Genomic DNA, 13956 nt, shown 5'->3' on the forward strand with positions numbered 1-13956 from the left:
TTGATGACATAGGAATATTTAGTTACATTTAATAAATTCAATAAGCATAAAATATAGACATTGAGCAGCAGCTACAACTGGAGTTATTCCTGATTCCCCCCCAAGTAGCACTGAAACCGTTAAACCCATACAAGTGAGGTTATAATTCCCCATTATGAAGGAAAATTATTTCACTTTTTAAAATAAACACAATTATTCAAACATAGTAAATTCCTTTTTCTTATACCATATCAGAAAAAATAAGTTTAGAAATAATAGTTAACACCTGAAGAGCCAGTTTCCTTCTGCTTAATTACTTCATTAACACTGTTCAGTACAGTGCATTCATTCTCGAAAATAACAAGTGTAAACTACCATGCTTAGCATTTCCTTCTTGTAGTAAAGTTAGGAAAAGCTGTGCATAATTTAACTCTGCAGGTTCTCCTTCTAGCTATAAAAAGGCATTCAGCAAAACAGCAGAAAAATTTCACATATACTTCACTGTAATTCAAGTAACAGCCACCATGGCTGTGATTTTCAATGGCTCTTTAACAACTTAAATACCCAAATCTCACATAAACTGCTTGTGAAGTGGGCACCTGCCTTCCTCTACGATTCTGTCACATTTCATTTGAAGTCCTGGAGATGATGTGCTGACATGTAACGTTTTCCAAAGAGACATTTTTTTTTAACCAGTGCTTACAACCTACCAAAGTCAGTTCACTCAAGTCACAATGTTTTTGGGCAAAGTGCATGCAGCTTAACTAATCTTGTAGTTACAAAAGAGTTACTAATCCTGATTCACAGAATCAAGATAAATATTTCTTCTATTTCTTTCTGAAAAGGAAGCATGTAACCTGTGACCTTCATAGATACATTCAGCACACGGGTGCATCATTTAAACTGTACACACTTCAAATGTCTCATTGTATTGATTGAACTTGTTCACATCCCTTTCTCTGCTGATAAAAAATCAGAAAACAAAAGCTCTGTTGCAGCAGGTGTAGCCATGTATTAGGATATGACCAAGTTATGTGCTCTGTCAATGTGTAAGTACAGCCAACAAGGTCAGTGGTTAGGTACTCCTCAATAAAAAGCAATAATAAACACAAGTATTATTTCTGGTTGGTTTTACTTTTTTTTCTTTAAATACATATTTAACAATTCTCTTCTTGCATCCTTCCATATCTGACAGAAAATGCAATTAGTCTCTTGTATACTATCTCCAAGACTAAGAGAGACAATACAACTACTCCACAGATCAAGCTAAATGCCCAACGTGGTCCCAGGTGAGTGTACACTTGGCTTACAAAAACAGGCCCAAGTATTCGTGCTCCACTTCCAGAGGCAGTTAACCACCCCATGTAGACTCCCTACAGAAGAACAAAAGCTTAGGTCAGTGATACAGGAATTATCTGGCTACCCAGTAATTCCCACAAATTATCCTAAATAGGAAATTTACAAGTGTTTAAGCAATTGCTTATCTGTCTTAAAGCATAAGATACTGAGTACTTTGTTTCCAAGATACCACTTAGTTTTTCTAAGTATTAATTTGAAGGGTCCACTGAGCTACATACTCTGTAGCTTTCTAAATAAAAAAGCATTCTGGCTTAAAGCATTTAGTCTTTTACAGCAAAATATAACATGGAAAAAATGAGATAAAGTAAGAGCAGTTTTCGTTAAGCAGTAGTATCACCTTACTATGTGTTTCACCACTGTGAAATGTTAATAACTGGAGGTACCATAGTGTTAATAGTCTTTATATCATGTATTTACTAAGAGAAACATTATCAAATACCAATATTCCAAATATATATACTCTTCCAGAATAGTCATGAAAGTCACAAGTTTTAGGTTTAGTTCTGAAATGTTCACACTGCAAGATTTGCCATAAATTGTAGTACAAACCTTGCTTTTTAATTCCTTGGATTTTAAAAGAGATGAGAGTTCCTGAAAACTTTCAGCACTGGTTATACTGGTAATACTATTATTTGGCTAATGACAAAAATAATTTGAACTAGATCTTTCATTCAAGTAAAGGGGGTGCAAGCCCTGGACAGCAAATGAAATAAACTGTTTAGGCATCATGCTTACCTGAGGCTTTGGTCCTAGAATTTTTGAGTATAACGTGTAGGACATGACATTACAAACTGGATAGCCCAAACCTATCAGTATGTCAGAGCTGATATACTGGGCCAGGTAGATCATAGGAGTATTCAGGCACCAGGCCTGTGTGACAGGGCAGCCCACGGGCTCTGTGGTGTGGTTGGATGGAAGCTCCATCGCTTGCAAACTCCAGAAAGGCATAAAAATTTCAGTAGAAGCTGCTCTGGGAATGGAGTTATTCTTTATTTCTGTAAAAATAAGTTATGCATGCCATTAAGAAAAAAGAATACAATTAAAAGATTTCAAAAAAACATGATGATGATAGTTTTGTATACCTTCCCACTGGATATTGGGTAGTTTTTTCCCCCAAGGCAGTAAGATAAAGAATCCAACCAAGATAATCAGTAAGCCTCCATGGAGTATGGCACGCTCTCCGGTCCTAGCAAACAATGACATTATAATTAAATATTTAATTAAAGTAAAATTTATGGAAGTACTGATGACATAGCCCATTAGTTTGTGGAAAAGATGCCTGAACAATACCACGCAAGAAAAACTACAAAATTACAGTAAGTTAAAACCTGTTTTTCATGTGATTCAAGGGTAAAAGACAATCACAGACTCTGCAAAAGACCTCTGAGATCATGAAGTCCAGCCTATGACCTAACACCACCACGTTAGCTAGACCATGGCACTAAGTGCCACATCCTGTCTTTTCCTAAACACCTCCAGGGATGGTGACTCCACCACTTCCCTGGGAAGTCCATTCCAATGCCTAATTATCCTCTCTGTGAGGAAGTACTTCCTAATATCCAACCTAAACCTCCCCAGGAGCAGCTTGAGGCCATGCCCTCTTGTCTTGTTGCTGGTTGCCTGGAAAAAGAGCCCAGCCCCTACCTGACTACAACCTCCCTTCAGGTAGTGGAAGAGAATGATAAGGTCCCTGCTCAGTCTTCTCCAGGCTAAACAACCCCAGCTCCCTCAGCCTCTCCTCATAAAACTTTCCCTCTAGTCCCTTCACCAGCCTTGTTGCTCTCTTCTGGACCTGCTCCAGCACCTAAATAGCCTTCTTGAAGTGAGGGGCCCAGAACTCCACACAGTACTTGAGGTGAGGCCTCACCAGTGCTGTGTACAGGGGGAGAATGACATCCCTCCTCCTGCTGGCCACACTATTCCTGATACAAGCCAGGATGCCATTTGCCTTCTGGGCCACCTGGGCACACTGCTGCCTCATGTTCAGCTGATTGGCAACCAGTACTCCCAGGTCCCTCTCTGCTGGGCAGGAGAAGGGGTTATGTTAACAGAATGAAGAACAACCTCGGCATTATGGCTGTGTCAAAACTGGAATTACTTCCATGTAACAGTAAACTCAAATTCATTAGCAAGTAAGATTCAAGTAATGCAGATGTGGTCTTGCCATAAAGCTTTTCACACTTAGCTAGTATAAGTAAGAAAATTCCGAGAAACTCCAAAAACTTACTTTTTAGATAGTGTTTTAACCACCATGAAAACAATAACTGATTCAATGCCAACCACACAAAGGATTATTCCATTGTAAAAAACGGCTTCTTTCCTGGTCCAGGAATACATATCCATCGTCAATGGAGTAGCTATACTAAATTGACAGAACAAAATTACATTAATTGAAAAAAAGCTGCTTCTATACAGTGATTTTCATAATGTATTGTCCCAAACATAAAAAACAGTGGTACAGAAGCCTTTCCTCCTGATGGGCGTATCAGGAAACAAAGGCTCATTATTAACTAACTCTGTCATGCATCATGTATTAAAACCAAATCCACCAGACAAAATTCACAACTGCATTATGCCAGCCATACCCTGAAGTGTCATCAACCTATTTCCAATACTTCATGAAAAGATGGAGTTAAAGCAAAGCAAGGGTAACAGAAAGAAAAAAACAAACAAACAACCCACAAAAAACCCCCTAGGCCCTCTGAATATAAAAACAATAAATATTTAACAGTGTTACAGTTTTAGTAACCAACCAGTCTCTAGGTACTCTGTTTTCAAAAATTAAAGCAATGAAGACTGAGATACATTGTTGTAAGAAACTATAGCTATGTTAGAGGTAAAAAAATGTACTAATTAAATATTATATCCTCAAAGTATTTTAAAAATTAAAAACATTAAGTATACTTCAGTCTCAGGTAATGTTATGTTTTACTTATTTTCTTCCCTGCAGAAAATCTGGGAGAAACGTAAAAAAAAAGTAACGTCAAAGAAGGTATTTAAGGATACAATTGCATTAACTGTATCAAACAATTGTTATAATCATTACTGAAATGAAAGCTTCACTGGAGCTTCCGTTGTTAATTAGAATCATACTAAGAAATTACAGAAAACTAAAATAAAAAGTATAGCACAAAGTACAGAACAAGGTACTCAAGTGGAGACAGTTTTCTCTGAAGTTTTTAGGTAGCTGAAGTTAAGCTATTTTTTTTTAACATTAATAAGTTGAGGATTGGGTTTGCATCCATTCAAAAGGTTTTACATCAAAGTGTCATATACCACAAACTGTATGCTACATATTTTTAGTTATTACTGACCTTTAATTCATTACTCTGCATCAGTATATATCAATGTGATTGCATTTGGTTTTGGATTTCCATTTATGAAGAGAATGGTTAAGAAAATGAGTGCAACAGAAATGCCTTAACACACACACCCAGTCTAACTACATTTTATGTTTAAGTATTTTGAGAGAAAGTAGACAAACTTACGTTTCAAAGACAGCAAACACAAACAAGATGACAAAAAAAAGAAAATTAACTGCTACGACAGCAACATGGTCAACATTTCCTTCTGTTTCCTGATCCAGAACACCACTTTCTGCAACAGAACAGAAGAATAATCTAGATGTCAAACTGAGCTTTTTTTACACCACCACAAATTACAAACAGCAATTATTTCCCTACTCTCTTAAGTATTTAACATGCAGGCTGGTGGGAGGCAAGGTAGTTATACTTTGAGAACCTCTCACGGTTTAGGACAACACAAGAAAAGGAACAGCCCCACAGCTGCTCACTCAATTCCCCACACACATGCTCTCTGGGATAGCGAGGACAAAGCTCATGGGTTGAGACAAAGGACAAGGAGGGCTCTTCACCGATTAAGGTCCTGGGCAAAACAGACTCAACTTGGGGGAAAAATAATAATTTAATTTCACACTCATCAAACACACACAGGACACAGACAACACAAAGAGCAGGGTTTGCCTGTGTTACCCCTCCCTTCTTCCTGGGCCCAAATTACTTTGTTCTTGGTTTCTCTCCCTCTTTCCCCAAAGTGGCACAGGGGGACAGAGTGGGGGGTTTAAAGTCAGTTCAGGGACTGGTGGTTCCTGCTGCTCCTTCCTCCTCAGGAAGAAGGATTCCTTACAGTCCTTCCCTGCTTCCCCACAGGGTCCCTCCCATGGGAGAGAGTCCTTCAGGAACCTCTCCTTCATGAATCCTTCCCATGAGGTCTGGAGCTGCTCCAGCCTGGGCTTCCCACAGAGTCACGGGCTCCTTCCGGAACAATCTCCTCCCCTGGCCCGGGGTCTTGCACAGCTGCACAATCAGAGTCCACAGGCACCAAATCCACTGGCCACAACATCCAAGCCCAGTGACCAAGTTCACCCCTCCTGGCGCCTTCAGGGGAAGTTCCACCATGTTCCTCCACAAGTGCAGGGGCACAGCTGCCATCTCACCATGGGTTGCAGGTAAACTTCTGCTTAGGGACCTTCTTCCCCTTCTTCCTCACCACCCACCAGCACTACTCTCCTTCCCCAGCACAGCTCTTCTCTTTTTAGTGCTCGCTCTGCCCAGGTCTCATTTCAGTTCTGGCATGTGTTAATTGCTGAGGCGCATCTATTGTCCCTCTAATGGCTCCTTGGCTGGGTTTGGAGCAGTGGGAGCTTCTCAGCTTCTTACTGGAGCCACTCCTGGGGCCCTTCCCTCACTACCAAAAAAACCCACCAAACCAAACCAGAACACAACCTAAGTATAATGGTTTAAAACCAAACCAGAATTGTTGAAACGTCAATTTGTAGGACAACGAGGGAAAATTATTTCCCAATTGGTTATATCATCTATTTTGGGACTGACAGGTCCTGAGTGACAGCAAAACAAGCAAACTTCTTTAAATACTTCAACAAGAAAAGCCAAAACACTTTCTGTTCCTCTTGCAAGGTCAAAAACACTGAACAGAATTCTCCGCACTACCATAGAGACATTATTCTTCTAACCTGTTCCTTGTGCATTTTCATGCACAAAACACCATGGGTGGTGGGCACATACAGCTCCCTCTTTAAACAGACAACTAATAAAATACTGAACAGTGATGTCCAGAGATTTAAAAAGAGGTTGATTTAACAATCTTTCACACACCTTTTATTCTTCATGTGAAAGGGATACTCACAATGTGGTAAGAAATCTGAACTGCATACAGAAAGGATACATACCGAACATAAGCTTTTACACTGTATGTGGAAACTACTGTACTTTATTCCCACCAACCAAATTTGCTTCTACAACATAAATATTTTAATAAGATGCTAAATGTGAAAGCTGATACGCAACAATAATATTTCTCAGTGTGATACAGGACAAAAGAGAATTATGACTGCAAAGTAGCAGTCCAGGGAGACTTTTAAAATTTCCATATTCACTTAATCCTGACTTTTGGAAGAGAGACAGTTTCAGGGCAAAAATCTGGAAAGATCCATACAATTTTGTTGTTTTTTTTCTTCTTCATTGTTCCTAGACAGCATTATGCACACATACAGACACGACGAGGACATGAAAGAGATATAGCTTGTTTTTCATTTCATGTTCCCAACATGTCAGACTTTAAAATATTTCTAAATGCTTGCATGGAGTAGGAACATACTTCAAAATTACAATCACAGAGTAAGTTTCCAAGAAAAAGAGGTACCTTCTCCTTCAAAATTGACACTTTTGCACTGCCGTCCTGAGTCATCCACTCGATGTTCCCTAGAAATTTAGAATTGTTTTCATTAATATACATATTTCTTTGATCTACTATTGAGTCCAGTTTCTACTGAAATTATTTAAAATATCATCTTATATTCTGATTATTTTCAGCTCCTTTAAACATCATCAGTGTAGTCTACATCTGACTGCAGTGAACACCACCATATTCAAGACCGTATTCTAGTGAGAGATTATCACGTATCTGTGTGCATCTCTCCCCCCCACCTCACTGCCACCAATGGAATTATGCATTAAAATCACCCCGTAAGATTCTTAAAGGAAAGACATAGTGAGAACCCTACAGACAAGCTGAACTTATTTCTCTTTAGAGAAAAAAAGATGGGCAGAAATCAGCAACATTAAAAACAGTAATTTAGCAGCTTTTTTTTCATCAGTTTACAGTCTAGCCATAACATCACTATGATGCATTTATAAGCACAGTGAAAAAAGATCGGCATCAAATAAGGAAGAAACTCTGAAGAATAAATAAGAGAGTATAGTTTTAGCACTCCAGATTTATGGCTCCTCCTTTTGAGTGGCATATTATTTTTAACAGGCCACCCACTAAAACAAGGTAGAATATTTATCTTTTTTTCTACTTACTTACCTGAATATAGCAAAGATGAGAATAATATTAATAACTCCTAAGAGAGCTCCAAATAAAACAGGTGCCGTATACATGTTCAGTTGAAGAAGAATTAATTTCCATGTTATTCCTTCTTCTCCAATAAGTGTAAAACACGTCTGAAAAACTTAAAAACATAAATGTATTAATAAAATCTTGAGAGCCATTAAGAAAAATTAGAACACATACAGAATAAACATATAAAACTGGATAAGCAAAGTTGTTCTAATTGCTAAGTAAAATTTAAGTATTATACCTGCCAAATCTTTTACATTTTGTGAATCCTACTCTAAACAAACCACGAAAACCAGTGGAATTTCAACTAGCCAGAAAACTACTCAGTTACATACAAATACACTGTATAAATAACAGCATGACACTTAAAGAACTTGAAGTGAATTCTAAGTATACCAATGGTTAACTTTCTTGGCCACGTGCAGACAGCTGATTTATTCTTTTTCCTCTTCTTCCTACAAGGAAAACCTTGGTCCTGGGACTGGACTATCCTTCCTGCTAAGGGCAAGCTAGAGAAAAAAGAATTTGTGGGGTTTTTTAATATTAAAATTTAAATCGGTGCTGAGCAAGATCAGGTCATTTACTTACTAGTGTTAGGAAACAGACTTTAGAGTGTTTATCAAATTAGCAAAGGAAATTACCTAAACTTATACTCTGTGGAAACCACACAAAGAATGCAGATTTTTTATGTTGTTATTGTAGACCCCTTAATGCTCTATCAACAGCACTAGTATAAATCAATTGGAGAAGAAACTTTCAGCCCTAAACTTTCACCTCATTACACTACCACAGACAAAGCACTTCAACTGTGCCAACTGGATAATCTTAATCTCCAGCTACAGAAGACAAGTAATTAGTACAGGCAGGACAAAATTGCTGGTCTCTCTTTACAACACAAGGCAAGTCTAACATATTTCTCCCATGAAGCAGACAGAATATCTTGGGAGCCACAGTTCCACCTGATCTAACAAAAACCCCTCTTTGCTCCCGGCGCTCCCAGTAATACCCATGCTATGTCTTAAAATTTTTGCCAATGTGAAGATCTTGTGATCTTCACTACAAGATCAGAAAGACTGTTGGATGTTATTTTCTACAACATGTGAGGCAAGGTGAAGCTTTCAGTCATTTCAGAAAGGCAGAAACATTTACCCTAGCACAGCAACGTTAAATTCCCTTCTCCATGAGTCAAGACTATTGAGTGGGTACTGATGCAAGAAAGCATCCTGAAACTTGTTTTTCCTGCAGCCAGCAATACAAACCAGCTAGTTTTTAACTACAATTAGAATTTATTTGGAATGGTGTATTTATATTATCATACACAATAATATATAAGTGGAACCCATGTATTGAATTTTGATACCACTGACAACCTATGCCTTAAAATCCCCAACATACAGCTGCTGACACATCCTACTTGTAATGCCAATTTAATCCTAAAATGAAGTAAGGGAAGAAGATAAGCTTTACCTGGTCCTAATATGAAGCCAATTGCTTGGCAAGCACTGGTATTGGCCATGGCACTTGTTCTCTCTGTAAGTGAAGTGGCACCCGCAATGTATGATCGAACTGCAGCCACGTTTCCTTAAAAAAACAAAACCAAGAAAGTTTTCATGTAAATATTATTCTAGTGTTAAATTATCCAGTTACATTTATTTTAATTTTTTCCCTCTTGTTTTGCAACAAAATAAAACCCAGCACTCCCTTTAGTATATATACACAACTGCACAGCTACACACTTTTATTAAAAACTAGTATTGGCCAATTCTTTGCCTAAGTAATAAGTTATCATTTACATAATGGTAAATCAAGTACTAAAATATCATATCAACTATCTTATACAAGACATAGAATTTAGTAATTTTAACTACTTTAAATTCTGCTGTGGTTACCTGCTCCAAATCCCACAAGAGCACGTGCAGTCAGCATGTAGTATTTGTTGTGTGAATGAGGTACATGGACGTAGGCATAAAGACAATTAGCAGCTATTGAAATAGCACTTGAAACAACAAGAGGTTCTCTCCTTGGCCTGTAATTGGACCACAAGCCGAACAGGGGAGAGGCGACCATTTGGCCAATGCTATATGAAGCTATAATCCAGCCCAAGAAACTCCCATCTGCTGTCGGATCAATCTGCAGAAACAAATTAATCAATTCTGTGGATAAAGTATTATAGTCTTTTATAATCCTGTCCTGGTGTCTCTGGGACAGAATCATAGGCCAGCCATGCAGGACAGGCCAGTAGTGGCCCTGAGTCAGCTCGGAGCTCCAGTCAGGGCAGCTGCCCCAAGGGGCTCCTCACTCTTGGCCTACTGCTCCTTCTGCTACTCCCAAGGACTACACTGAGTACAAATTTATATACTTTATATTGGTGGTTGTATGAGTTGTGTTATTTCCTTAAATGTGTTTATTTTTCAGCCCATGGGCCTTCTCTCCTCTTCCTGATTCCCTTTCTTTTTTGGGGAGGGGTCACTGGGTGAGTGAACTTCTTCAGTTTACCCCTGGGGCTAAAGACAGATTTCAACAAAACCATTTTGGAATCAGTACCTAATATACCTGAGACCCTGCACTGTAATTCTGAGGATATATGGCACTACAATGCAGTGTCCAACCTAAGCTATCCCTGAACAATCAGTGTGTCTGCACAGCATTGTGTGGTGTTCAATATCAACACACCACTCTGGGTCTCAGCAGCAGTTCTGTTCACATAGCACTTTGTCTGAAGCAATGATCCTCAGCTAACTCCCTCCAGCAATCAAAATGCTTTGCTTCTGAGATTGGAAATTGCTCGCTGGCAGCAAACTCAATAGTCTTCATGCAGCACTGCTGATGTTGGAGGCTACAGACGTAACTTCAGCAGTGTCGTAAACAGTTTACATGCCAGGAGCATGGAATCACTTGAGACATCCCTGCACATGCCTGAATCTGTCCTGATTAACAAGGATGATGACACATTTTCTTCTCCAATAATTCAGCACCAGCCTCAATTTTAAGGGTACCTCTAAGACCCTGCCCAGGATATGTTCTTCCAAATTTGCATTTGAAACTGCCTTCTACAATTCCAGGAGCAGTAAAATCCTAGCACAAATTAAATGAAATTTTAGGGACCTTTTATTCTTTTAACAAGAATGCAACAAAGTGGAAAACAAACAAAAATACTCAGGAACACAGGCAATTCCCTGTTAAGAATATCAAGAAGGTCCATGTGCTACAATCTGACAGTTACAAAGTAACTTGTACCTTCAGCTTTCTTTTTCTTTTTCCCCAAAATACAGACAAGCCTTGTGTATTATATTTAAACACTACCAATGCATTCAGATAAAGAGACTTCTATCGATTCACTGTCCAAGAAGCCAGTGAGTTTATATTGGAAAATCATGCATTTCTGGATTGTTGTGTACCTTTATGCATTCAGGAAATAAACTGTCAGATTTCACATGAAATAATGAATGTTGTCTAAGCAGATGGAAAAATACAAGGCTCTTACAACCACACACTTCCCTTCACTGTTCCTTTTCCTAAATAAAAGGTCACTTTTGTATTACATACTTTCTGAGAAGAGTTTATGTTCTTATTAATTAAAAAACATATTTACAAACCTTTTGGAGATATGGCCACACAGACATAATTACAATGGAGAAACCTGCAATGCAGTAAGAACATAACTGAAGTTACATTATTTGACATGTTTATTAGTAATTTGTTTTCCTGAATCAGTTATTACAGGTTCATTCTCCTGCTTTTAAGTGTATTATAGTATATATATTATGGCATATATGTAAGTCTAAAATTGTGCATCAGCCAGTCATCTGAAAAAGCTGTTTTATGTTGTTTTTTTTACTGAGTGATTTCTCCCAACAGAAGGAACTGTTTTTGAAAGAACATTTTATAGGTGCTTAAACACTAAACAAAAAGAACTCCTATGAAAGGAACACTGATACATCAAGCAAACTGCATGGTATTTTTCTCCCTAAGGAAAGAATGTCACCAGAGCAAAAAGAATGTTTTGATATTGTGACATATTTGTATTAATTTATAGAAGAAATTTTAATTCATCCAATTAAAAAAATAAAAATCATGGAAGTATCCTATGATTTTCATGGTAATTTCTAGGACCATAGAAAACCTTGGGAAGTCAAAAATCAACAGAAGTCTTGTTTCCAAGTGCAGTTATTTAGCAATGAAACAGTAATTTGTTCTGCAGTGGAGACACAAAATCCCACAGAAGAAAACCAGCTCTCCTACACATTTTGAAATAGACAGCATACACGTACATGACCACAAAGATCTTGCCTCTTAAGAACTTAGCATTGTTCCCCATTTTCATTCTCTAGACATTTCACTTTGAATGGTTAGTGTGACTTCTGTTTGCATTGGTTCTGAGCAATAACCCTACTCTGCCACTACCTTTTACCCTGAAGTATTACAAAGCCATAAAACAGATTTAAGTAATATATCATTTAGTCTAAAAACAGTATTATTTAACTTATCTTATTAAATGCAACTTTGATTTGAGTCATATCTTCTCTTTTGAAGAATCAGAAAATGCACCTTTTTAAGGTTATAAAACAGTAGCATTAAAGGAGCTATGTAATAGAAATCTAGAAAACCCTGTAATTTTCAAACTAAAATAAATTAAGGAAATAGCATTGAAATTCACCTGTGTTTACTCACCTAGACTACTGAGAAACATCGTAAGATACATAATCCGGATGGATCGCCACCTGCTCTTATAATGCTCTTGCGTTTCCACAACATCCCTGGTTTTGAACCAAGTGTCAAGAGAGAAAAAAATAATTACCAGATTTCCTTCTATTTTTTCCCATCAGACATTGAAGACATTTTTCACAAACCTCTCAATAACACTGTGTAAGTTGTTAGGCAGGAATGGACTTCCACACAGCAAAGAATACAAAGAACTTATTATAGAAGAAAGATAATTTTTCACTGAAAAAATACTAGATTGAAAAATACAAAAAACTAATAGAAATACTGTAAGGTACCATTGCATTCAAGTACTACACAAAGAGATCTTTATGTAGAGAAATAACTATATATTATAAAATATGTCTGTAAAAGATATTACTGAAGATTGTAAGGACTGCAAAATAATTTAAAGTTATAAAATTTGTAAGCAGTAAGTTCCTTTTAAAAAATTCGTAAGCACCTTCTGAGACCCATGTACTTTTTCAGAACCAAGAATATTTCCGAGTTCTTCACTCCTCTTGGTTTTGAAATACTCTAAACAAAACAATCCCTGTCCAAAAGATGCAGACCTAGATTATATATGCCTGAAAACAGTCTACAAACATTGTTTATGCACAGACAGGCCTATGTGCAATTTTAAAGCTAATATAGCTATTTCACAGAATGATCTGAACACTTATTTCTTCAGAAATGTTTACACTGTTAAATTTTAGAATCATAGAGTCATTAAGATTGGAAAAGACTTCTAAGATTATCAAGGAAGTGTCTCGGTTCAATGAAACTTCAACCATAAAAAAGGTGCTACTAAATGTACTTTGTAATCTTATTACCATCATGCACAGGGGAAAAGTCAAGCTCTTGTTTATGCTGCGTTTGGTTACTTACAAGATTTTAGTTAAATCAAGCAATATACTTGTTCTTACACTTCTCAAGTATGAGAACACCTCGGCACAGCCGGCAGCAGTCACTCCTACACACTCTAGATACTGTTTATTTCTTCTAGCAGCGATCCGCTGCTGCCCAAAGAAAAGTACTAAGTACCTACACCTCAGTACCACAATAATCAACTTTGATGCTTTGTAAGAACTTGGGAGAGAATTTACAAAGAACTCCGAGAGAACTGTGTTTGTTCAGCCTTGAGAAAAGCAGGCTTAGGGGAGAACTTACTCCCACGTTCCAGAACTTGGGAGGGTGGCTACCAGGAAGACGACACTCCCTTTTTACATGGAATCACACAAAAACGAGGAGGGACAAGGGGTGCAAGTCACTGCTGCGGAGATCCCGATGGAACACCAGAAGAGCATTTTTCACTAGGAGAAAAGTCACACATTGGAACAACCTCCCCAGGGAAAGGGCGGATTCCTCAGCACCGGACGCCTTCTAAGGCAGTCAGACCAGGTGCTGGGCACCCTCACCTAAACGGAGCTCCTACCTAGAAAGGATGGACCAGGTGATCCTCAAAGTCCCTGCCAGCCTGGCATCCTATGAACGCCCCAAGCGAGGGCGCGGGGTCTCTACACAGGGCGCGCCCCC

At 38.1% G+C, this 13956-nt stretch overlaps 1 protein-coding gene across 1 annotated transcript; it reads right to left on the reverse strand.

Annotated features, from left to right (window-relative positions):
- Positions 1 to 1059: 1059 nt before the first annotated feature.
- MFSD8 (major facilitator superfamily domain containing 8) lies at positions 1060 to 12897 on the reverse strand. The gene is made up of 12 exons (XM_010008979.1): positions 12884 to 12897; positions 12391 to 12476; positions 11316 to 11359; positions 9609 to 9849; positions 9187 to 9300; positions 7687 to 7831; positions 7021 to 7079; positions 4827 to 4935; positions 3566 to 3700; positions 2421 to 2524; positions 2074 to 2333; positions 1060 to 1352 (listed from the first exon to the last, which is right to left on the reverse strand). The coding sequence occupies exons 1-12, from the start codon at positions 12895 to 12897 to the stop codon at positions 1137 to 1139; spliced, it is 1527 nt and encodes a 508-aa protein (XP_010007281.1). The 3' UTR covers positions 1060 to 1136.
- Between the last annotated feature and the right edge of the window lie 1059 nt (positions 12898 to 13956).

Source organism: Chaetura pelagica, unplaced genomic scaffold (assembly GCF_000747805.2).
Source record: "Chaetura pelagica isolate M959 unplaced genomic scaffold, ChaPel_1.0 scaffold221, whole genome shotgun sequence".
NCBI lineage: Eukaryota > Metazoa > Chordata > Aves > Apodiformes > Apodidae > Chaetura > Chaetura pelagica.

Bases quoted from the DNA above. Each gene is read 5' to 3' on its own strand.
- MFSD8 (XM_010008979.1), bottom strand. The intron at 7,080-7,686 runs GTAAGTAAGTAG...CTAAATTTCTAG, and splicing joins CTCATCTTTGCTATATTCAG to GGAACATCGAGTGGATGACT. The intron at 2,334-2,420 runs GTATACAAAACT...TTATTTTTACAG, and splicing joins ACCCAATATCCAGTGGGAAG to AAATAAAGAATAACTCCATT.